Genomic DNA, 25,535 nt, shown 5'->3' on the forward strand with positions numbered 1-25,535 from the left:
AATGAACTCCAACATGTCACGCCTTTTTGCTGCTTGATACAAAAGTTAAACTTGCACCTTATTCTTGATCAATTTATCAAACAACCAAAGCGGGCCCCACTAGTTGACAACCACAACCTGAAAATAGAAGAAGAACAGGAGAAAAACACAGAAAAGGAAGATTTGGTGGAAATGTTTCAGAAAGGATGATGTTGACCAAAAACAGCTACTTTTTCGTTATCTGTCAAAAATTCTAGTATTTGTTTTGTATCGCTCTATATATCGCATAAAAAAAAAGAATATGGCAATGCAAGTGTTTTCCCAATATCATGCAGGTGTAGAGATGAGATAGTACATTACATTACAGTATAGAGCATTACAGATCATAAGGTTATCTCCTAATGCTCAATGTAGTCAGTAGCAGCTGGTTTAAAGGTCAAACTTGGGCCCAGATCTGTTGTGAATAGCAGACGTTATGAGATATCTTTCTATCTTCTAGGAGCTACCGAAGTACCTGAGAGGTTATCATGTTAGCACCAAAGAGGAAATGCTCAACATTGCAGCTCTGCTCTTCAGGATCAGGTTCAACAATGACAATAGCCAGTTTGTCATGATTCCCAAGATACTGAAGGAGCTGGTGCCAGCAGACCAACTGAAGGCCATGTCTGAGAACGAGTGGAAGAAGGTACGAGGGGACTTCATCTTGTTCAGTTTAAAGGACATTTTGTTTTCCTTATTAGCACCACTTGTGAAAAGACCAAAACCAACAATGCAACAGCCTCTCTCTCAATACTTTCCCACTTCCCTAAACTGTCCGTGACGCTCCAGCCCCCTTTGTTCCTCCTGAAGACGTAAATCTTTAACAGGAAGCTGGCAGCTTATTGAGGCTGTACTTAGGTTTTAGCAGGTAATGTTCACCATCTTAGCTTAGCATTCTTAGCATTTAACATGAGAATGACTGAGGCTGATGGGAATGTCATTAGTTTTGCATGTATTTAGTCATTAACTAAAGTATTGCACAAAATGAAATGTTGAGCTCATGGTGGGGCTACTGTGGGATGTGTCCATAATTATCAACAACATTTATTTTGATGCATTTTTACTTTATGAGCAGGAAACCAAGAAAACAACATGTATTTGCCTCATTGGATAAATACTGTATGAGAAAATGGCTCAATCTGCTCCAAAATAGTCAAAGATAACTATTTGAAGCAAGACTGCGAGCTTAATATAATATAACGCATGATTTTATGCTGTAATGGCCATGGGATCAAAATTTGTGGTATCAATGGAGACATTTTTGTCCTTAAGGGTCTGTATTTTGGCTACACACTTTATTATAGACTTATAATAATAGCTCAGGTTTTTATAGTTTTTGGACAACAATGGAGCTCTATGGCACAGAGGAATATGCTATACATCAGGATTTGGATACAGAGACAGTTATATAGAGTATCACCAGACATATGAACAATATATCCATTATGCCATTTCTGTGATCCCTCGCTCAGCCTCTGAGAATATTGCCTGAAGGCTGTGGGGGCGTTGTAAAATCATTAACCTCATTCAAAGCAGTACAAATACTCGTACTAAATGAGAGCGTTGTACCATACTGTGATGTATATATTGTTTTGGAATTTTCAGAATATCGTCTCCTCTCATAACAAACAAGTTGGTATGACCGGCGAAGAAGCTAAGGTGGCGTTTCTGAAGGTGGTCTGCCGCTGGCCGACGTTCGGCTGTGCTTTCTTTGACGTGAAGGTAAGGGCTGCAGTGAAAGCAGCACACATGGGGCTTTTATCTTGCCATCTATAGTCAATTTGGTCGGGTGGGATGTGGCTTGTTTATCTGATGTTCTCGCTCTCATTCTCCGTCACCATGGTACACTATCTCATTTTGATTTTTGAACTTTATTTTCAGCAAACATCCGAACCAAGTTTCCCAGATATTGTGCGAATAGCCGTCAGCAAGCAAGGACTCACCATCATCCACCCTAAAACCAAGGTGAAAACAAAATAATCATTATCAGTATTCGCTTTTAACACCTTGCTCCTATTTTTCACTGTTAACAATTATGTTCTCTTGTAAAGGATGTGTTGGCAAATCACTCATTCAACCGCATCGCTAACTGGTGCAGTGGAAGCACCTACTTCCACATGACTATTGGCAGTTTAGTCAAGGGGAGCAAATTCCTGTGTGAAACTTCACTGGTAAGATCAATCATTAGACACGTGAGCGTTAAACGATAGACTTTTAAAAGTTTGTCCTTTTCATTTCCTTTCTTTCCGTCTGTCTTCCTTTTAAAAGGGTTACAAGATGGATGATCTGATAACCTCCTATGTCAACATGTACCTCCGAGAGAGGAGGTCAGGGCAAACCAGGAACCAGCGCTTCAACATCTGAGCCGCAGTAGCACGAGTGTGACGCAACCTGTGCCTGTAGCTGCAGATTCAAACCACACACACACACACACACACACACACACACACACACACACACACACACACACACACACACACACTGCAGTATGTAAGTAAAATATAAAGACATTGATCATGAAAGAAAGTTGTTGGAGATTTCTCACATTTTATTTAAAGCTAATGCTTCTTTGGAATGTATTCAAGTGACATACTTCTAAGTGAAGACTTACGTTCTAGGTAATACTGATACTGTGTACACATATCGTTTCCCCAAAATGCTTCTTCCTATCCACAAATACGACCCAATAAATATTAAACGCATTTACAAATACTTCCTGTGTAGAAATATTATGTAAAGTAATTCATCTGCATCTGGTGACCAACATTATTTTAAGACCTGTATATGCACAGGAAGCAATTATTTACATTAGTTTTTCTTTTTCTTTTAGTTTGGTGGTATTTGTTTGTGGACAGAAGAATGTATTTGTGAACACCATCATTTATTCACTTAATCAATTAATCGCTGTACACATTTGTAAACCTTCTTCTTATTTCTTGTCACTACTATTGAGTTTAATTCCTCTCCATATTAATCTACCTGCCTTAAGAACATTAAAGGTGACCTGTGGAGTTTTCTTGAAAACAACCAAAATGTATATTTGTGGTTTTTCTCACAAAATTGTGTTGTGTGTCTCCCTGAGGCCTAACGTGTTAGATGCATCGTCTTCCCCAAAAATTCCCCAAAACCAATTTTATGAACATTTAAAAAGTCGGCCATGTTTGCTGCTTACAGCCTAATTCTTGTCTTAGTTGGTACATTGCTATGCTTCTGTGCTCGTTATTGCTACCGACTGTCGATGACTACAATAGCGTGAAACTGATGACGAGATGCGTTCATGTGCGTCCTTGTGCACGATACAAAGAAAACCGCGATCCAGCAGCCAAGGGGCTGAACAGTGAAGCCAATCACTTGATTTACTTCAGTAAATATGTTCCTAATGAGCTTATTGTCTCGCTAGTTTCAAGTCTTCTTCAATACTGCATGATGTACATTTTGTATTTTATGATCCAATTTAGAGTAATTTAGACATTAAAGCATTGATTGACAAGTACCACGGTGTTGTTCAGCGTTCGGTTGAACTAAAACACTCTCTAAAGAGTTGGCTGTTAATTCATTCCAGGAAGTTGTTTTAAGGATGTTTTGTCTAGCCAGAATTTGCATCCCAATTAAAAGTGGAGGTGAATTACAGATGCACCTTGCTAACCAAGCTAGCTGGTGCTAACTTTGCTGGTAACTTAGCTTGCTAACGGTATCTGGCCCCGCTGGGCCTCGTTCCTCCCCAGCTTCACCCTTTTGTCAAAACATTATTACTTTACGCTCCAAAATACCAAGATGGCGACGGCCTACTCGAGAATTCATAACAGTAGTCCACAAACCAATGGTTGACGTCATGGTAACTACATCCACTTCTTCCATACAGTTTATGGTCAAAACATTGCTTAGTAGTTGCTAATAGTTGTCAAAAACTCCACACGCTACCTTGGTCATCTTCAGATAATATTTACTTTGCTTCAAATAATTATGCTCTTATATTCAATAAACATTTATAGTTGAGAAATCATTTTCTTCTGTTAAAATAAAATGAAACATGTTCCAAGTGGAAGCCTGTTGCTGAGTCTAACTGTTCAAAATGATTAAAGCATCTTTATGATTTATTATTAAGAACAGCTGCGCTTCTTCACCGCAGTGAGAAGAATGATATATTTATCACAGTGAGCACTTACACAGGGAAATGTTTTTTCTTCGGGGTTGCGAACACGCAACAGACAGAGCTGAGACGGCGAACAAAAGCGCGGGGCCGTCCCAATTAGCAGTTGGCAGTAGATTAACAGGGTAGTGGTGTCAAAGCTTCTCCCCAGCCCTGCACAAATAGTGCCTCTATTCAAGTCTACAGAATAGTATTTGCATATCGATGATATAGAGGAGAGAAAGGGCCAATGTGTCTGACACACAGCTGGGATCTGCTTGTATGAAAGAAATATTATCCCCCTCAGCCAGCGGGTACTCTCCACATCTGTCTGAAGGCTATGTGACTGATTATTTTGGGCATTCCAATTCAGGATGCCCCCAGGAGGCAAGAAACCAAAAAGGGCCTCTGTGTCCTCCAAGCGCCGAGCCCCCTCCCCTCTCTTGTTTTTCACTTGCTCTCCAATAGGGAAGGGGGCCCTCTAGAACTAAACAGACCATCGACAAAAGATCATCTCTGAGACTTCAGTCATAAACTTCTAAATTAACAACACGGCCCATCTTCTATCTATCAGTGGGGGGCGAAGTTCATGCTAAAGGCACTCGGTGCACCACTGGGCCTCGTTACCATGGAGTCATACCCGTCGTCTCATTGCGACTGAGGCATGCCATTCTTCTCCCCGCTGCTAAAATGTGCTGCTTATTCTGACTCAAGCTATTGTGGAGCGCACAAGTGGCTCTCTGAGGAGCAAGGGATGGAGAAAGAAAGGGTGGGGTCAAGGTTCAAACGAAAGGCTCCCATTGGGAGTCCCTTTCTGTTATCAAATTTGTTGAGAGACAAAAAGAGCTACAGTCTCATTCCCAAGAACATCTTGAGGCAGAGAAAAGGGGGTTATAGGACAGCATTCTTTGTGTCAGAGCGTCAGTGCCTCCAGAGCTCGCCGGTCGGACTCCCAGTCTTCACTCTGCTGCTGCACTGACTGTTCAGCTGCTGCATTGTTCGTGAAGCAGCCAACCTTTTCTTCAAGAAGTCCTTTCACTGTGAAGCTCTAAAGCTCAGGTACGTTTGAGATTTTACCTCAGATTCTGATAAAGTAATAGAGATGTTTGATTATTGTTGTTTTTTTTGATAACTTTATTAAAAGTCTGGCTCCGCAAGGATTCCTTCTATTGTTTTCATAGTTCACACTGTTATTTGTGGCACATGGTTGAAGTAAAACAATATATTCTTGATATTAGAACCACAAAGTTCACTGTGCAATAGTAGTAAGTATTTTTTCTGCATCAGTTTTGTCACGTAAACCCATAAACAGCACAGCATTTTGAAGCTTGCAGTGATGACAATCTATTATCTACTTCTTCTTTTTTTAATTGGATCTTTCCAGTCAGTGAATATCAAGTGCACTCACATTTAATCCAATAACCAAATTTCACACTTATTTCATTCTACTTGGGTTTTTACTGTGACAAGTTTTAGCATTAGAAGATGGTACACATTACAGCTGTCACAGTTTTGTCACAACAAATTGTTACTGACTAATCTCTGAAAAAGGACCAATGCCAGGATGCTCAGTCTCCCCTCTGCCAACGCTCTCGCACAGATCTGCTTATCCAGATCATTGTGATGAAGGCATATATCAGGAGTGCCTCTCTTCAAGATTATCCCTCGGGGTTCAGTATTTATGGGAGCTTTTCCATTGAGCTGTGCTGCTCCTGGTTTGTTATCCCTTTTCTTTGGGGCTCCTGAATGCGCAGAGTCTGATCCCTTGGCTGAGAAATGCCCTCCGTTGTGGGTCTCACAGCTCCAGTCTGCAGGAGCGTAGCACACACACTGAAAAGAGCCACGCGGCTGCATCTGACTGGCTCCTAATGGGCCAAAAGTCCAGACGGGGATTTTGTGAAACCGAGAGCCCAGTCAGATAAAAAGAGACGATCCCTTTTGGTTAAGGAGCCCTGCGGTGCAGCATTACTTCATCACATGTCACTGTGTGTTGAAGGTTATGCATTGTAGCCTATATTTGTGAACCTCCCTTCAGCTATAGAAACATCTGTGGGATGACAAGTTCACTGCTGCTGCACATGTTTTGATGCTGTTCTTGGATCCTCCACACATTTCAAATTGAAAGTCTTGAGTCTTATCTGACATTAATTATTGCTGTTACCGCCCCAGTGAGGTTTGTGTAGATGTTGGACTAAAGCAAATAAATACAAAATGAGGAGTGGACAGTTGCCGGAGGGACGAAGGAGTGGGTGGTCATTTTTGAGGTGTGTCGAAATAGTTCTCTAAGATGAGCAATCCTTTGAGAAATGTTGAAAAGTATATTGGTCATGTAAAGATAGATATCTTTGTAAGAAAACGTATTTTCTTACAAACGGCATGCTGTATGTAGCTGGGACATTTTGGGAACTAAAATGCTCTAGCTTAATATTTAGCATGGTGTCAGACTTCTCATCTAACTGTCGGTAAGAAGGTGAATAAACGTGTTTTACAAATTGTTGAACCTTTAGAAAGAGATATAAACATTGGAGACACATTTTCAGACTCGTATCTGCTATGCTACAGGGTAGGTTTGGAATTGAACTCTGCTTATACTATATCATTCTGTTACATTTCACATTTAATTTTAGACTACAACATTACATATGTAGCAGCTAGGAGCTAAACAATGTTTACTACTCATTATCTTGTATAGACCCCCCCCCCCCAGGTTTCATGTAATACCTCTTCTTATTTGCCCCTGAAAGTTTTCCATTCAGTCCAGATTAAAGAATTCCTGCTGACAAATCAGACTGTGAGGCCAGATAAGATTTAAAAAAGAAGAGTGAGGATGTAATGACTTAGACTTCCTGAACTTAGTAGTGTGCGGAGGAAGTCTCATACTTGCAGTGGTCAGAATGAAGTAATTATCCACTCTGAGGGCATGCACACATTAACCAGGGACACTGACATCTATTGTTACCTTGTGAGACTGGCACTGTGACAACTCTCCCTGCCTATTGTGTGTGTGTGTGTGTGTGTGTGTGTGTGTGTGTGTGTGTGTGTGTGTGTGTGTGTGTGTGGTGGGGGGGGAGGGACAGGGGTTGGGTTTCCTGTTACTGGAGTACTTTGCTGTCTGAATACTAACAATGAAATATTTTAGAAATCCAAAGCACGTGTTTCAAATGTTAAACTGGTCAGAGATCAGATCTGGTCTGTAAATGCTTTAGTTTTATTTATCCTACAAACATACGTATGTCGCTTTATTAAGACAAAAATCATCTCAAAACAAAGGAATGTTTGTAGTTATGCCTGAAAATGTATTTTAGGATACATTCATATTAATTATTTTTTGTCTCCTCAGCCGCCAAAATGGAGTCTGCTACAATGGATCTTCCCTCCCTGCTGTCCAATGGGTCATCAGAGAGCTGTGCGGCGGTGGATACCACAATTGAGAACACACTGTTTGGATGCTTCTACATCGTGGTTTTCTTTCTGGCGCTGAATGGTAACAGCCTCGCTCTCTGGATCTTCTCCCACCAGCGTGGCGCTTCCTCTCCAGCAAACGTTTTCTTGATTCATCTGGCTGTGGCAGACTTATCGTACGTGATCATCCTCCCGCTGAGGGCCACCTACCACCTCACTGGAGGCCATTGGCCCTTTGGCGAGGTCCCCTGCAGGGTGGCAGGCTTTTTATTTTATGTCAACATGTACGCCAGCCTGTACTTCCTGGCCTGCGTGGCGGGTGATCGTTACCTGGCTGTGGTTCACGCTGTGAGGTCGCTGAAGGTTCGTCGGGCCCGCTATGCTCACATCATCAGCTTCTCTCTATGGGCCCTGGTTACTGTCTCTATGGCGCCACTGCTAATCACCCACCAGACTGCAGAGGTGGATGGCATGACAGTGTGTTTGCAGCTGTACAGAGAGAAGGCCTCACGCAATGCTCTGATCTCTCTGGCTGTGGCCTTCACCCCACCTTTCCTCGCCACCCTGTCTTGTTACCTGCTCATCATTTACAGCCTGCATCGGGGCTCCAGGTTGGAACCGGCCATCAAACTGAGGGCCCTGCGCACCATCGGTCTGGTCATGCTCATTTATATAGTCTGCTTCCTGCCTTATCATGTGAGCAGGGCCACTTTCATCCTGGGCTATAGCCATCCTGAAGTCTCCTGCCAGATGCGCAGGGGCCTGAGCTTGGCCAATCGCCTCACCTCCTCCCTCACGTGCCTCAACGGTGCCATGGATCCGCTGATCTACCTGTTTGGAGCAGAGAAGTTCCGCGGCACTCTAATGCGATTGTTTTGCAAAGATCAGGCAGGAGTGTCCGGAGCCACCAGCGGAGAGTTAAAGGGAACACACGAGAGCTCTGTAAGTGCCAAGTCTGAGTTTTGAGGAAGAGAACTGTAAACTTGATCTGGAGCATTTCTTTATATAAATGCATTAACAAACATTGGTCCACTAATGGACTGTTGCCTTTGCCTGACTGAAGACTGAAGGCTTATTCCCCATTGTGGTTGATGTGCCACTATAGCCCCCATGGTCTAGTTCCAATGTCCTCCTTACGCCCTATTCCCCCTCAAAGACTTTAACTGACATCACCTGTGTGAATGCAGGAGGGTGTAAGGACTCCAAACGCCACATGAGGATTGGGACAGCACTTTCTAAACTAAGGTTACCTGGACAGGGACATCCTGTCTTCAGTGTGAGACTCATATTCCATACGTGATGTAATGAATTGAAGAGAATGATATTGCCCCCTGTTTAAAAGAAAAATAGTACTTTATTTGGATCTCAATCCCGCCATCAAGACCAACAAGTAGTTAGTTTACACTTTCGGGAACATTCCTTCCTGCAAACGTCTTCCATGTTTTGCTCATGTTTATTTTTATAAGCTTCCGAAATTCCACTGTCATTTTGAACGCTTTGTGGGTTATCCCTACGAGCAAAGTCTGCAGAGTTACTGATTTACGGAAAATGCGCTTAAAGTCAACCAGAGAACCCTCAAACACTAGCCCTGTGGTCTAAGCCTGTAAGTCTGTGAGACTATGGGGCACCAGCCACCTGTTACGAGACAAGTTGAGTGTACTGTTTCTACAAGCTTCTGATTTTTGTGTCAAACACCAAATTATCACATGTACATAGTCAACTTTTAATTTATATTTCCTGTTACTGTTTTGTATCCAATGCCAAATGTGATAAATACTTGTTTTTAATATCTTTTTTTGATCTAAGTTGTTTTTGCCATGCTAGCGGCGTGGCTCTGGGGAAGGCAATGTCCATCGGTCAATTGGTCAGTCCACCACTTTATACAGATTGAAATATCTAAAAAATCATTTGTCAGATAACTCCAAAATAAATGCCCATTGCACCAAAAATACACACTCCCCGCAACAAACAGAACCACGTGAATATTCTTTATGCGGAATGATGTCATCGGACCCAACCAACGAAGGCAACGATTACTTGCCAGTCAGAGGCAGAGTAGGGCAGGTCCGATGACATCATTCTGCATCATAATTAGCCATGTGCTTCTGTTTGTTGCAGTAAGAAAGGGTTAATCTGAGCAATAGGCCTTGGAACAATTGGTGTTGGGTAACAGACTGTCGGACTAATGGGCTTTCAGTACAATGGGAAATTCTTCTGGACTGTTCTGGAATTATGGGCAGTCCCCAAAAAGGGAGGTATGGTCCGTTGTTGGTCCACCACTTTGGTCCGGACTGAAATATCTCTTGATACCGATATTCATGTTCCCCTCAGAGTGAGTTGTAATTGTATGACCAATGCAAAACCAATGACATTCCCATGTGCCTTGGCCGTGCTTTTAGTGCTAAGAGGCAACAGTTAGAATTCCAACACCCCAAGTCAGGAGTGAACAGGGTAAAGATGATACCTGCCACACATGTTAGTACTGTCATTGTGAGCATGACAGCATGTTGATGTTACCACTGTGCTTGTGCAGCCTCTCAGAGCTGCTAGCATGGCTGTGAACTCTTGGTCTTGTTTTAATATTAGCTGTATTTTTCAAACCACTCATAAATTAATTATCCATGACTTTTTTGCTGGTATACTTTGCTTTTGCTCCACAAATCTTCATTGTACATACTGTATATTCTTCATTAACCAGCTCCCTAACTTTCTACGCTGTGCATTTATTGTTTTGTACACATTTCTATGATATTGCACTATTGCATGACAAACCATTAATCCTATTTTACTGTGAGTCCGTTTAGCTTGATGTCTTCTGCAGAAAAATTGATGTTTGAGACTGAAAGACATACTTACACAGATTAGTAAAATGTGAATTATAAATGTACTTTGTAACTTCTTACTTTGTAAATAATAACTTAGTAAACATGATTCTCTGTGCATGAGATGATGTGTCTTTTCTACACTGTCGCTGCATAATGAGGCTTTGACCTGCTCTCTGTGAAAGTGCAAAATCTATTTCAAGCGCAGGACAGAAACCTCTGAGGCTGCAGTGACTTGTCACTGTGTAGTTCTCTTTTTGTATCATGTGACCTATGTTGTGGTTTGTGAGCAGCTTATTTTCCTCCTCTTATTTCTGCAAGACTTCCTGTCCATCACATGAACATGGCAAGTCACATTAACTTGTATTTCCTGAATGTATGTATTTTAGAAAAACCCTAGCCTGATTCATATTAGATGATCAAACAGTGAGCAGTAACACTGAAGTTGGGTCTTCTGCGTGATTAGAGTTTTAAAAAGTGCATCTGGGAACCAAATGAAGCTCATTATACTTTGAATTTCCTTACAGGCTGATTTATCAGTAAACGAATAAGAAACTCTTTTTGTTACCTCCCTTTTTTACAAATGTCTACACTATTTTCTTCATGGTTCAAATGAACAAGCAGGTGTACAGAACCTAAAGAGTGAATGCTGGTTAATCATTAATACAATGTGATAAAGATTTCCACTTAGCAAGTGAAAGTAGTTACAGCTCTGCAGATCTGTCGTACTATGCAGAGTAGAGGCACCAGGGCCCTCCTCTCTTTAACTTCTCAAATGAGGAAGTTCAGAGCCGAGCTAGTAGCAGCTTCCTTTTACAGCTTTCGGAGGCAGAGGATGAACAAGTGAAAGAAAGGACTTAGAAGTACACACCATGAAAGTATGAAAATAGCCAGTAAGAAAACTGAGTCTACTTTGGTTTGCTAGAATATTGTTTGAGAGCAGACGCAAAACTCATGAGCTCAGGCTCTTGGGTGAGAAGACAGGATGCCAAGCTTTCAACCTTGGTGCCATGGTACAATAACTCGATCCAGAGCTGAGGATCTACTTTCCAAAGCAGCAAGAGATGGAAGCTTCCTTATCCGGGGTAGTGAGTCCGTACAGGGAGCGTATGCCCTCTGTGTTTTGTAAGTTGACATTATTTGTTTCTAACTATTGGCAGTTTATTTTAATGCAGTTTCATAGAGTGGATTCTTGTTCAAAAAACCTTCATAATGTGCAATATGAGCTGTGTATGATCCTTACTAATGGAAGATAAACATGACATGGCTGTTATACTGAATGTTTTTGGCGAAGAGAAAGAGAAATATAACTCTAAACACTATCCTTTGGGCATATTTAATACAACATGATTAAAAGTAATAATGTCAGTGTATTAGATCACTTTATTTGCACATACTCACTGCAATGCAAGACTAGTTCCCCTTTATTTGCATACTGCGCTACCACAAAGCACCACCCATTGCTCTATGCAACTCATCATTTTTAAATAGGAACCATCATTTAAAATGCTACCCAAACTGTTTTGATTGCATGCTGAACACACTGAAAACACCAGCAGCCAGCATGTTTCTTTAACCTACAATACATGTCATATTCCAGTGACAGACATTTGCATTTTATTATTTTAACCACAGATACCAGAACTGTGTGTACACATACAGAATCCTGCCAAATGAGGATAAGAAGCTCTCTGTCCAGGTGGGTTGACATTTTGACACAAGACACATTATTTTGGTCCAAAGTCCGATGATTGTGGTTGTAGAGTTGGTGATAAGTTTAACTGTAACCTAATTTGAAATGTGTTGTATTTTTAGACATTTATTGGTAACAACCTTCCATTGGCTTGTAACAAAACAAATGTATTTAACCATGCTAACGTCACGGCTCTAGGGATGGCAATGTATGTTGGTTGGTCAGTCCACCAATTTGGTCAAGACTTTAAAAACTCATCAACTATTGGTTTATGACAAAATACTAAAACTGTTGACATTCCCATCAGCTTCAGCTGTGCTTTGTGTTTAGTGCTAATTAGCAAATGTTAGCATGATGACATTAGCATTTAGCTCAAAACACCGATTGTCATTAATACAGCCTCACAGAGCTGCTAGCATGGCTTTAGACCCTCAGTCTTGTTCTTAAAATCAATCACATGTTCATCAAAACATCTGAGAACTCTTGTGTTTGTAATATTATCTTATTATATGGATGACTAATCAGTATACCACTGTCTGACAAAGCTACTACTGACTCAATGTATACAACTTCCTGTATGAGGATGCAATAACAATTCTGCCATGGACATTGTATTTTAATGTCAAAAATCCCTTCATTCACTCCAAGCTGTAGTTATGTTATTTGTTGACTATTATAATGTTATAAAATAATGATTCCTTATGTATGTAGGTATTAGGGCTTTATTTATAAATGCCTATTTGTGTTTTTGTATTCAGTCTAGACTAAAAGGCCATGCAATCTCTGGCAGCAAAGTGCCATTTTAGCTATGCTTTAAAAGTCAAGAGTGACTCTGAGGCATGAGGAAGACTTTTTGCTGAGGCAAGAACTGAGAAAATTGCAGTATTTGTTTTTGGGAACAATAAAAGCAAAGGTGACTTTAATCTGCAGATCAGGAATTGCTTTATTGGCTCGATATCTGTGTGTTACCTTTGTTATATAACTTGTAGTAGTACATAATAATTACATCCACTAGGAGGAAGTGAAATCAGCTTGTGCTTGTTGGTTAATATAGACGGATATAATAAGTATCATCTGCATACAATCAAAAATAGAGAAAGTGCAATCACATGGGAACATGCAAATTTACCCACAAAAAGAGCCTACCTTTTCTATGACCACGTTAATTATTTCTGTTCAATGTTCAACTGTCTGAGGTATAATATGGTTTAGTTTGGTCAAAAAACTACAGATTTCCGAGTATTTAGTAGCAAACATGAGTTCAATACCAGGGCCCCTAAGCAAGGTACTTAACCTCAAGTTGCTCCAGGGGGACTGTCCCTGTAGTTAGTTCACTGTAAGTCGCTCTGGATAAGAGCGCCTGCTAAATGACCTGTAATGTAATCATTAATACAAACAATGTTACCTTAGCAAAACAAAGGGAAAAAGGCCTAGTGGGTGCTGTTCAACTCAACAAAATAAATATAACAAAAAGGGATCAATTAAAATCAATTACGATCCCCGACTCCCGAGAGATAGGAGTTTACTATTTGTAATGGCAGTAACTCTAGGGTTTCAGAATAGGCATGAGATCAGAGCTGGTTTCATGTCAAATGTAAAATTGTCAAACAATTGTGTGTTTGCAATAAGATGAATATCAATGGTCAGTAAGCTAATAAATAAACTAAATAAAGGTATGGCAAAAAACTGTTAAATCTTTTAAAACTCTTAAAGAACTGCAGCAAAAGGAACTAAGCTGATGACATGAATGCAGCTCTTGTCTGCTGGAGGAAGCCACAGACGATGCAAGTAGACATATCTGACGTCACATGGGAAGTAAAACTAAAAGATTATGTCACCTGGTTTAAAAACAAAAAAACACAAAGGTCTTCCAGAAAACAACAACACCACATGATGTTTCACTTCTTCTGAGAAATGAGGGCAATTATGAGTCTTCTGTGATCTGCTCTTCAGGCATCTGATGGAGTTCCTATCAGGTGCTTCTCTATGCTACCTGAGCTGGTGGAGGCATATTACAGTCCCAACATGGGTCTGGTCACACATCTGCAGTACCCTGTCCAGAAGGAGGACGAGGTAGACGAGGAGTCAGGTCAAACAACTTCACTTCATCTGAATAGTGGCTATAATGTAAAAAATGTGCCTATAAAAGATTTTACCATTCCTGAACATCCTTTACGCCTCTGTCCTGCAGAATCCCATATACTTCCACCGCAGCTTCCACCCAGGAACTTCCCAGGCAACGATGTGAAAGACAGTGACTCCATGTCTTTATCAGACACCTACCTGATGAGACTGCAGAATATGGACTTGTCCATGTATGGGTCACATTTTCAGAATTTGATGCACCTCATATAATTAATCATTCAAAGTTTCTGATAATCTACAGTATTTCTGAGTATACAGTTTGTACAATGTGTGAGTCCTACGATTATGGGCAGTGATTTGACAATTTTGACTTTTGAATAATTAAACAACAGTGTTTAAAATGTTTCATATTACCAGAATACCAGAGGAGCATCAACAGGCTATCCAAGAATACTTCAGGAACTCCTTCAGCTTGGATGTTGAACAAGCACAGTATGGTTACCCTAACCTCCCCGGGCTAAAGAAGCTAACAATGGCAATCTGCAAGAATCTAAACAGGTATAGTTAACCCCCCCCGTGTGAAAGGCTGCAAGGGTTCGAAATCATATATAGAGGATCTCATAGTACTTTGTAAAATATCACATCATCAGGCCGGTGCCAAAACAAAAAAATGTATGTACAATTGTGGGTTTGGGATTTTTTTACTTTGTCCATGGTCAGGGCAGTCGCATCTAGTGGTGAAGTTGCAGAACAAACTGAATACCCCTCTGCTCATCCCTCGTCGGATAGCTACAGTGATCAATGTAAAAACACGAAAGGCCCTCCTGAGAGCATGTTTGGTTTGTCAGTTCTGGGCTACAGTAGAAACATGGCAGTGCAATTTGCCAGCTCTCTATGCAGATATGAAGGGCTCATTCTAAGCTAATGAAAACAAAAGGATTCTTAGTTATGAATACTATATTCCATTTCTGCCAATAGATCTGCCTAAATCCTACACATCTAGGGGTCTGTCCCTAAATGTTAATGTCTTCCAGGCTCTTGCCTTACAGAGTGGACGAGAGTAATGAATTTTATATATTTTTGTCAAAGCAGTATCATTGAGCAAAAATTAAAAGACTTTTTGAGTAAACTAGGTGTGTAATATAGCCGATGCTGTATTCCTCAGATTGTAATGTGTTTTTTTCTAACTTTATGCACACAGCACACCTAATATATATATGCTAGGCTTTTAAAAATAAATTACATTACATTTAATTTAGCTGATGCTTTTGTCCAAAGCGACTTACAATAAGTGCAACAATCATGAGGATACAACTCCGAAAAGCGAAGTGAACAAGCTGGGGTGTATGGTTTGACCATGGCCTGGATGTAGGAAGGGCCAAATCTATTCACAGCACAATCGGCCAGTACCAGAGTCTTGAAGCACATTCAGGCAACCACTGGTAACCAGACAAGGGAGCGGAGGAGCGCTGTAGTGTGGGAGAATTAGGGTAGGTTAAAGACCAGTCGGGCAGCTGCAGTCTGGATGAGCTCATGTAGGTGAATGACAGAGCAGAGTGAGTTGGAAAAGAGGAACCAGGACGGAACCCTGAAGAATCCCAGGGAAGAGTTGACAGGGTTCTGACAGAGTTCCAAGGCACCCTGTAGGTGCAGCCTTTGAGGTAGGATGCGAGCAGGGAGAGTGCAGAGCCTGAGACTGCCAGTTCTTAGAGGGTGTAGTGGAGGATCTGGTGGTTCACTGTGTCAAACGCAGCAGAAAGGTCCAGAAGGAGGACAACAGAGGAGAGGGAGGCTGCTCTAGCAGCGTGGAGTTCCTCAGTGTCAGCGAGGAGGGCAGTCTCAGTTGTGTTGCCCGCCTTGAAACCAGATTGGTGCGGATCAAGAAGGTTGTTCTGGTGAAGGTAAGACGAGAGTTGATTACCGTACTCTCAAGTATTTTGGAAAGAAATGGAAGAAGAGAGACAGGTCTGTAGTTGTTGACTTCAGAAGGGTCGAGTGAGGGTTTCTTTAGCAGAGGGTTCATTCTGCCTCTTTAAGAGTGTTTGGAAAGCAAGTTGTTAAGGAAGTGTTGATCAAATGGGTGATCAATAGACTTGAGTAGGTGAGACAGGATGGGGTCCAGAGGGCACGTGGTAGGGCAGGTATTAACTCTATGAATTGTGGCTAATTCCTTCCGACAAAGTCTGCAGAAATACAAACTTATGCAAAGTGTGCAGAAAGGTCTCTAAATAGTGAGAGAGCCATCAAACACTGGATGATTTGACAGTGTGACAGACCTTGAGTGTGGACATGGGGATTTGGCCTGTACATTATTGAGATTACAATGTATAGGGCTGATTTAACCATGCCCTGACCTTTTTTGTGAGACAGCGAAATTACTCGCATCCTGCCAGTTCTGGAGGTCTTTCATAGAACGTTGGACCAACCGCTCTCCCCAGGGATTGGACAATTTCCAAAACAAGTGTGTTGCGCCATTGATCCTTTGCAGCATTATCAACCCACAGAAAAAAAGCCCTTATAATCATGTATTATTTCCTCTACTTTCAGATCTCTGATGATTCAGGTCAATCTGTATCCTTTAGGCTTGAGCAACTGACAAAACTTCTCTACTCAATAGAAGATAAGGTAGAGTACCATGGTTCATTTTACTGATTGTGAACAATCTTGGTTATTGACATACCAACAGCTAATGTCAGTTACAGATAAAAAACACTTCTATTTTCAGGCTAAAGTCTCTATGTTCGAGTCTGTTGCATATGAAGGAGGTCACAGGAAATCTCTCATACCGCCTGTCACGTTTGAGGTGTTTCTCTAAATTACTTCATTCAACAACATTGCAGAAAAATTAAATAATGTTAAATGTCTGGAGGTTTGTGGTTTATTTGACCCGTTTAATTTTTCTTTTTCAGGTCAAGCAAGAATCTCTGGGTATTCCCACAAAGATGTTCCTGAAAGTGGATGTTGAAAGTGGGAAGCTCTTCTTAAAGAAGTCAAAAGATGGGCCTGAAGACAAGTTCTTTGTGCATAACAAAAGTAAGAAATCACAACGCTCTCTAACCTCATTCCTTTGTATGTTTAGCCCCGCAAGCAATGAGGCTCTAGCAATGGTTAGTCTGTTAGTCGGTCCACCGCTTTAATCCAGACAGAAATATTTCAGCAATTATTGGATTGATTGCCATGGAATTTGGTTCATGGTCATTCATGTTCCCCAGAAGATAAATCCTACTGACCTACTTGACGGTTGCTCTAGTGCTTCATAAGGTTTATATTTGTGTTTTTTACTCGTATTTCTCAACAACTCTTTATAACAGTTATAACAACTTTGGTGACCCTTTTTCCTTTTTTCATCGTGCACCATCATCAGGTAAATAAGTGTTTAGTGCTAAATATCAAAGGTTTGCCTGCTTACGTACTAAACCAAGATGGTAAACAATTTGCCTGCAAAACATCATCATTGTTATTGTGTGCATGCTGATGTTAACATGTAGTTCAAAGTACTGCTGCGTACACCTTCACATAGCCACTAGCATGGCCATAGACTCTTAGTATTGGGTAACAACTATTGTAAACCATCAACACGGCTCATTTTAATAAGAGTTCTGTGATTATTTTTCAGTCCTGCAGTTGGTGAAATCCCAAAAAATGCACGCCAAACTTGTCATCGTGGCGGAGACGGAGAAAGAGAAGATTTTGCGTAAAGAGTTTGTGTTTGATGACACAAAGGTAAAACACATCTGATCAATTGGCTTGCTCCTGACTTAGGATAAGGCCCCGGAAAACGTCTGTATCAACTATTTATAATAATAATAACATTATATCCATTGATCAGATTTGATTGACAGTGGTCTGGCAACATTAGCCTTGGTTTAATTAGCATCAAATCCCTAACTGTCAACACAACCCTGATGCTGATTCTGATTGAGGAGTTTGTGACATCACCTTTTTTCCAAATGATCCTTTGAAACCAGTGAGAAGAGCACAGAGACAAACACAGAAGAATCATGTAAAATAAACCAAAACTGTTGGCAGAAAATAGTGTGTTCATCTAGAAGTAAGAAGCTGATACGCTTTCAGGGACTTTAAGTTTTCTCTCACATGGAATTCATGAGGTATAATGTTTAATTGCGTTCATTATATTTTTTGTATGTGTTTCACCAGAAAAGGGAAGGATTTTGCCAACTACTTCAACAAATGAAGAACAATCATTCTGAAAAGCCTGAACCAGACATGATCACAGTGTTTGTTGGCACCTGGAACATGGGTAACAATCTTAAATGTTTGAATACATTTGAATTCATGACTGATACTGCAACAATAAAGGAAAATACTTCTCTATAAACCTGCAGGAAATGCCGGTCCTCCTCACAACATCAACTCCTGGTTTCAGTGTAAGGGCCAAGGGAAGACACAAGATGACACCGCGGATCACATCCCGCATGATTTCTATGTCATTGGGACACAGGAGGACCCTCTGGGCGAGAAGGAGTGGGCAGACACAGTGAAAGGGGTCCTGAGGAAAATCACAAACATCAGCTTTAAACAAGTGAGTGACTTTGTGAAAGTAACAAAGCTACTACTGGATGCAGGTGCAAAGCAATGACGCATCACATCATCTTCTAACATCCAGGTGGCGATCCACACTCTGTGGAACATTCGGATTGTGGTCTTGGCCAAGCCTGAGCACGAAAACAGGATCTCCCACGTTTTTTCAGACAGTGTGAAGACGGGGATCGCCAACACTCTGGGTAAGCAGTCCCACCTCTCTACAAGTCATTTAATGACCTGTCATAAAGGTCCATGGAACTATTAACCATCACTGTGATTATTGTTATGTAGGAAACAAGGGAGCAGTGGGAGTATCCTTCATGTTCAATGGTACATCGTTTGGCTTTGTCAACAGTCACCTGACCTCCGGAAGTGAGAAGAAGCTCAGGTGAGCAACCGATGACACTTTTAGCAACGCCAGCCAGTTTACATTTATCAATAACATTGTATATGGACACAACCGAGGATGTCAATTTATTTACTCAATTCTTTAGTAGCAGCTGCAAGTTCTCTCTGGACTTTTTTGCATGCGGACTTTGCCTCTCCTACTAATCAATTCATAAAACCAATTAAACTTTACTTGAATTAATTAATTCTTTGCACACGTGGCACACAATGAACATTTTCCTCACGTAGGTGCATGTCTCTTGTCCTTAATGAAGACATGAGACATCCACTTGAAGATGGAGATATTGTTACGAATAGATGTAATGTTAATGTTATGGTGTTTGTGAACTTCCAAGTAGCGCTAAAATGCTAACTTTGTTACTGTTAGCATTAGCTATAATGTTTCAGCCACTGTTACAAGAGTCTATACAGATTCTTGCAGTAATAACTTAACGTGCCCTGGCTGGTGTATTCTTTTGACATAAGTTAGTCACCACTGCTTTTAGTTAAGCTAGCTAACAGTGAGCTACATTGTCTTCTTACACTCTACCTTATTTATTCATGTATTCAGTTATATTCTTGACATGTGTATTAACCTTTTACCAGATTTTGTCTGATTTGGGGAACCATAACCTCCTCCTCCTCTGTGTAGGAATAATTGAATCTATATTTTAATTTATAGTTAAAATAAAAGGATAAAAATCAGTCAATGAATAATGCAGTATGTGCTCTTTCTATTAAATATTTGAATACAACATCATCTACTAGTAAAACTAAATTAGTTTTTTAATGGTGTAAGAAGCCTACATGGATAATAAAGAAATCTTTTTGTTTGACTACCATTTTTATGGAAATCACAACCAATTAATCATAATGTGCTATTTGCTAGATTAATGTAAACTAATATAAATGTAGGAAGAAGAGTTCTATAGTTTTTTCATTTGAACTTTTATTTATTTATCTTTTTTTTGATGTTCTTGCTATAATTTTGGCTGTATTTGCAGACGCAATCAAAACTACATCAACATCCTGCGATTTCTGAATCTGGGAGATAAGAAGCTCAATCCATTTGACATCACACATAGGTTCACACACCTCTTCTGGCTTGGTGATTTGAACTACCGTGTTGAATTCCCATCTACAGTAAGTTGTTGCTGTATAGAAATGACACACAAATAATGTAATATGATGTATGTACTTGGAACCAAATATAAGCTTGCGTTGTTATACATATTAATGAACATGCAAATGATATGATACGAAAATGTGTGCAGTTCTGTAATTCAGTGGTGCATAAAGGAGCATGCTGGTTGTCAAGTGTCTGAGCGCTCAGCTGCTAACACTTTACTCTGTTTCCCTTCACAGGAAGCTGAGAACATTGTGACAAAGATCAAACAGCAGCAGTACCAGGAACTCCTCAGTAAAGACCAGCTCAACATGGAGAGGAATGATGGAAAGGTCTTCTTGCATTTCGGTGAGCCTTGGGCACACACAGACATTCAGCAGTGTGTGTGTAACTGTATGTGATTTTATTTTTAAATCATCTCTGTGCTACGGAAGCACTGAGAGGCAAGTGAGAAAGAACATTTCTAAATCTGATTGAAAATGTTTCTCTCCTGTGTTTATGACTTAGGAACAGGTTTACAGGATAATCTTACTAAGTTCCTTAAAAAACACGTCCTCTGTGCCGGGTGGACTTTGTTTAAAATCTTACAAAACAAGGTTTTTGTTTTTTGTAATACTTATTTCATCCAAAGGAGGCTTAAACAAATTGTCAGCATACATTTAAAATAAAAACATGTTTTCTTTATAATGATTTTATTTTGATTGTAGATGAAGAGGAAATCACTTTTGCACCCACGTATCGCTTTGAAAGAGACACGCGAGAGAAGTATGCCTACACAAAGGCCAAAGCCACGGGGGTAAGTTTATGTTTAGTCAGGTGTCTTTTCCCTGTATGGCTGCTGTCATGTCCCATAGTGCAGAAACAGTAAAAGCAACTACATCATTCAACACAACTCTCCGTCGACACAGAACATGGCTTTTGCTTTAAGCCATCTCTGTCAAAAAGACCAAGTGAAGATATGTTCTCGTAGAAAATGTATGATACAACTCATCTACAGGCATCAGGATCAATTTAACAAAGTTCCCTTTCAGACATAAGGAACCTCATTAATATTGATCTGTTTGTCCATACCAGCAAGAATGTTTGATTCTTCTTTTTTTTTTACCAGAAATGACATAAACCAACAGCTGCTTTTTCATTCTTAAACTGCTATAAAGCCCAGTCTGTAAAAGCTGTTTTCAGTACATTATATTTATATATGTGTCATGGCTTTAACTCTATAGACAAAATACAATTTGCCTTCATGGTGTGATCGAGTCCTGCGGAAGTCATACCCTCTGGTTCATGTTGTCAGCCAAGCATATGGTGAGTAAATCAAAATGAGCATTTTTGGTAGTACTTTATTTTACAGGGTCCAATATTTCTGAATGGTTTCCTAGGAAGGGTTCTAGAAAGAACTTTAATTTAGTATGTATTTAACAGAAAATAGAGACTGTGTTCAATTGTTACTGAAGTGCCCCTTTAATGATATTTAATGAGACAGACTCATCCAGCCAAACTTTCCAACTTACAGGGTGCACTAATGACATCATGACAAGCGACCACTCACCTTTATTCGCATCATTTGAAGTCGGAGTAGCCTCACAGTTTGTCTCCAAGCAAGGTAACATCATCATCTAACAGCAGATAATAATCCTCTCCAAAATTGCAGAATGATGTTGTCATTTTGTTTATGTTTCAGACTTAAACAGTGCACCTCAAGGTGGGATACAGATCAGGGGCTGTGTGGCCACCTTGTCCACAAAATCAAAGACCAAGTTCTTCATAGAATACCATTCCAGCTGCTTGGAGAGTACGTTTGGTCTGACCGTGTCACATTCTGCTCTGAAATAGGCTGGGATGATCAAAACAAATATGTTTCTTATTGTCTCCAGAAAAGGTCAAGACTTCAGAGGGAGAGAAAATGGAGCACTCGGATGGCTCAGTAAAAGTTTGGTTTGGCAACCAAGTGGAGGTGAAGTTAGGAAGGAGCTTTCAGAGTTGGAGATGACTTGTTGTGGCACGTAATCATCATTTGTTTAATTCCCTGTCTTTTCAGCTCACCCCTATCATCTCAGACCCAGAGTACCTTTTGGACCAGCACATCCTCATCTGCGTGAAGTCGACAGACTGTGACGAGTCTTACGGTAATTACCGAACACGCAGTTTGTAGTGCAGATGCATTGAGCTGAGCGGTGCTTACAGTTCGCTGGTGTCTTGTTTCCAAAGGGGAGGCTTGTGTTGCTCTGCGAGCTGCCCAGTTCTGCTACAGCGAGTTTCAGGTCACACTGACTCACCACGGAGAGAAGACGGGCACTCTTACAGGTGTCATCCAGTTACACACCTCCGTGGGCAAGCCCACTGAGAAGTTATACGGTGAGTTGGGAAATCAGCTCAGGACTTAAGAATGAAATGCTTTCTACTTCAGGTCTTGAAGTGTCGATTCCTCTTTTTCTCTGCTTTCAGATTTCATCAAAATTGAAAAAGATGACACTGTCTCCTCAAAAGGAAAAGGCTGTGACGCAAACAAGTAAGACATATTTCACTTGTTGTTAGTTCAAAACATTTCAAACATGACGTCCGGGTGTGATGTTTTCTGTCTTCTGGTTGGCAGGTTTTCCGTCACCCAATCACACGATATTTCTAACCCCAATTACATGGGAATGTCCTTCAGGAGTGACAATGTGATAGATAAAGGTTGGAGTTACAGCATGCCACTAAAAAATCTTCCAATCGCCGGGCAAGGGAGTAAAGACACCAAGAAGGGCGGCTATGATGTGGGCACACACAGTCCCACAGGAAAACCTTTAAATCCTATGTAAGTGACTGTTTCTGATGCAGTGAAACACGGTGTTTAATCTAAAAATAACATGACATTAATAGCTGACATGTACGATGGCGTATTCTCTGAGATTATAGTCATACATTTGCAAGAAAGAAACTCAGAAAAATAATGTTTGATTGATCCAACCTTAAAAAGATGTGAAAAAAAGATTCCAGAGTTTTCTTTTCATAAATTGTGATTTTTTTCTCGTAAAAAAATATATTTGGAAGTTTTTTGTATTGTAAATGTAGGCTATATCCAGGTGGGGGGAGGGGAGAAAGAGAAAAAGAAAAATAATGACTTTTTACCTACAATGCGCCTTTGTAGATATGATTCGGTAGAAAGTCAATCTGGTCCCTTGTTTCCTAGGGGTGAGGAGGAAAAGGTGTCATCAAAAGAAATGTTTGACAACCCATTATACGGTGCAATGGGAAAACCACGTGGCAAGGACCAAGACCATCAGCAGAAGGACCTATTCACACCTCCAGACCCCAACTTTACAACCTCCAAACCAGCAGACGGAGACCCTGATCGCCGCCCGCTGCCCACCCCACGCAACCGCTCATACACCTGCTCTGAGACCAAACCTCAGCCTCCGACCCCCATCACCTCGCATGCCTCAGCGTACAAGAAACCAGTGGTGCCATCGCGTTCGGAAGGGGGGATGGCTCACAGCCGACCTCCTTTACCCTCCAAGTCCCGGCCGGGCATGCTGGAGCCCCAGAACCCCAGAGACTACAGAGACAGCTCCGAGCTCCCCAGCAAACAGAGACCGCCAGCAAGACCTGGCCATTCGCAGCCTCACAAAGACAGTAAGGAAGACTCTGTTTCTGTTTAAATTCCCCAGAAAATATGATACATATGATGATGCAAACTCTTTGTCTTCCTGTAGTGCATCCTGAAGTTCCCAAGATGGGCCGTTCTGTGAAGTGAGACCAGGCTGCAGTGACTGTTCAGCTTCCTGCTCTACATTATTGGAGACATTAGATACGCGGAGTAAAGCGCTCAGCCAGGCGCTCCCTCCGCTATATGTATCACTTATGAGTGACTTTTCATTGGTAATGAAGGAATAGTTCTACATTTTGGAGAATTTGCGGCCTGCCTATTCACTTGCTTGCGGAGTTAGATGAGAAGAGCGATACCACTTTCATATCTGTGTGCTAAATATGGGCATAAAGACTGGAGACAGGACAGCATGGTTCTGTACAAAGGGAACGAAAAGCTAACAACCAGTACCTTTAAAGCTTATTAATTAGCATGTTTAGCTAAGTTAGGCTAACTGTCTCTGGGCTGTAGCTTCATATTTTACGTTCTAACAGGAGCATGGTATCTATCTTCTTGGCAACAAAGCAAAAAGGTCTGTTCTCCATAACGTTGAACTTTTCCTTTTGAGGTGATATAAACATTAGAAAAACATTTTAAAGACTTAATTTCTGCTAAACTCGTATTAAAAAGATAAATAAACTGCTTATAAATAATTCTGTTACACTTCATGTGGAGTTTTACACTATACAGTAGCTAACGAATGTTTACCGCACAGTATTATCTTGCACAGACATTAACTTACTGCTCCTAAAACTACGATTAAATGCAGGGTCTATATTTCACTGTGTGTGCTGTGCTGTGTACATGTGACGATAAAAAGGATTAAAAATCCTCCATTTCCAATTTTCCAATGTTTGCCTTGAAGATGTACAATAAATGCTTAAATAAATTCAAGATATCAGCCCAATTTTGTTATTTTAGATCTTTTTCACAACCTGATCTGTCACAATCATTGCCTGTGAAACGGAATAAAAACCTATTAAAGTCTGCAGCAGAGACTAAGTTAGTGCTGCAACACTGTAATGCTTCCATCTGCTGTTGCCTAAAAGAACTGCATGCGGAGCGAGAAGCACGTTATCCAAGCTGCACAAGAACACCTCTAAAAGACACTTTCCTACATACTATTTTCTTTAATTTACAAATGTTTTCCCTTTTAAATTGAATCAAATTCACTGTGTTTTGCCCTTTCAGTATATGCGGTAAACGGTAAGTTTATTCTCCAAATGGTATTTCAACATTCTTCTAAACATTACGACTTTATTCTCAAAATACAAAAAATATATATATTCTGAGCTTTTTTAAAACTAAAATATACTATATAATAATACTATAATACTAAAAGTTGGACTTTATTCTCTATTTTGTGTTTCTCCTTATGCCTGATGGCCCTTCTGTAACGAGAGTTGCAAGTAGACATGGCGTCATTTTAAAGTGTTATAATAAAGAAATGTTGCAAGACACAAATCTAGTAAATCTCAAAGGGGTGCAAATGCCGTTTGGGCCTTTATCGCTTTTGATCCTGTGCCTTAGGACCCAGTGCCCTGCTGTTGCCAGCCTGCAAGTTAAGAAACCCAGCAGGTCTCCACAGTACCAGCAGACCTGATAATCTATTTAGAATAAGGATACCACACAAGGCCACTGATGAACAACTGGAAAGTAATTCCACGGACTCTGTGAGACGATATATTACGTGTTTTACT

The 25,535-nt window shown here is 40.6% G+C and overlaps 4 protein-coding genes across 4 annotated transcripts in view; 3 read left to right on the forward strand and 1 right to left on the reverse strand.

Moving 5' to 3' along the window:
* Positions 1–3,167, forward strand: part of myo7ba (myosin VIIBa) — a 27,429-nt gene extending 24,262 nt beyond the window's left edge. Inside the window, exons 43-47 of the mRNA XM_029429350.1 lie at positions 479–664; positions 1,624–1,740; positions 1,900–1,983; positions 2,070–2,189; positions 2,287–3,167. Coding sequence (XP_029285210.1) covers positions 479–664; positions 1,624–1,740; positions 1,900–1,983; positions 2,070–2,189; positions 2,287–2,382 — 603 coding nt within the window. The 3' untranslated portion in view covers positions 2,383–3,167. The remainder of the gene's footprint in view (positions 1–478; positions 665–1,623; positions 1,741–1,899; positions 1,984–2,069; positions 2,190–2,286) is intronic.
* bcl6aa (BCL6A transcription repressor a) overlaps positions 2,458–25,535 on the reverse strand; it is a 35,819-nt gene continuing 12,741 nt past the window's right edge. The window contains exon 10 of the transcript XR_003832119.1: positions 2,458–2,499. The gene's annotated coding sequence lies outside the window, so the exon portion shown is untranslated. The remainder of the gene's footprint in view (positions 2,500–25,535) is intronic.
* On the forward strand, positions 4,940–10,927 carry gpr17 (G protein-coupled receptor 17). The gene is made up of 2 exons (XM_029429358.1): positions 4,940–5,206; positions 7,488–10,927. Exon 2 carries the CDS (start codon positions 7,496–7,498, stop codon positions 8,513–8,515), a length of 1,020 nt encoding a protein of 339 aa, XP_029285218.1. The 5' UTR covers positions 4,940–5,206; positions 7,488–7,495; the 3' UTR covers positions 8,516–10,927.
* inpp5d (inositol polyphosphate-5-phosphatase D) lies at positions 11,181–24,742 on the forward strand. Its single transcript, XM_029429351.1, has 27 exons — positions 11,181–11,496; positions 12,007–12,070; positions 14,018–14,153; positions 14,256–14,379; positions 14,567–14,707; positions 16,520–16,610; positions 16,697–16,774; positions 16,875–16,952; positions 17,059–17,182; positions 17,766–17,872; positions 18,308–18,410; positions 18,496–18,692; positions 18,777–18,894; positions 18,986–19,082; positions 20,086–20,224; positions 20,447–20,555; positions 20,915–21,003; positions 21,431–21,512; positions 21,721–21,810; positions 21,889–21,999; positions 22,082–22,161; positions 22,246–22,333; positions 22,416–22,562; positions 22,653–22,716; positions 22,801–23,004; positions 23,380–23,822; positions 23,903–24,742. The coding sequence occupies exons 1-27, from the start codon at positions 11,357–11,359 to the stop codon at positions 23,941–23,943; spliced, it is 3,285 nt and encodes a 1,094-aa protein (XP_029285211.1). The 5' UTR covers positions 11,181–11,356; the 3' UTR covers positions 23,944–24,742.

Source organism: Cottoperca gobio, chromosome 4 (assembly GCF_900634415.1).
Source record: "Cottoperca gobio chromosome 4, fCotGob3.1, whole genome shotgun sequence".
Classification (NCBI taxonomy): Eukaryota; Metazoa; Chordata; class Actinopteri; order Perciformes; family Bovichtidae; genus Cottoperca; species Cottoperca gobio.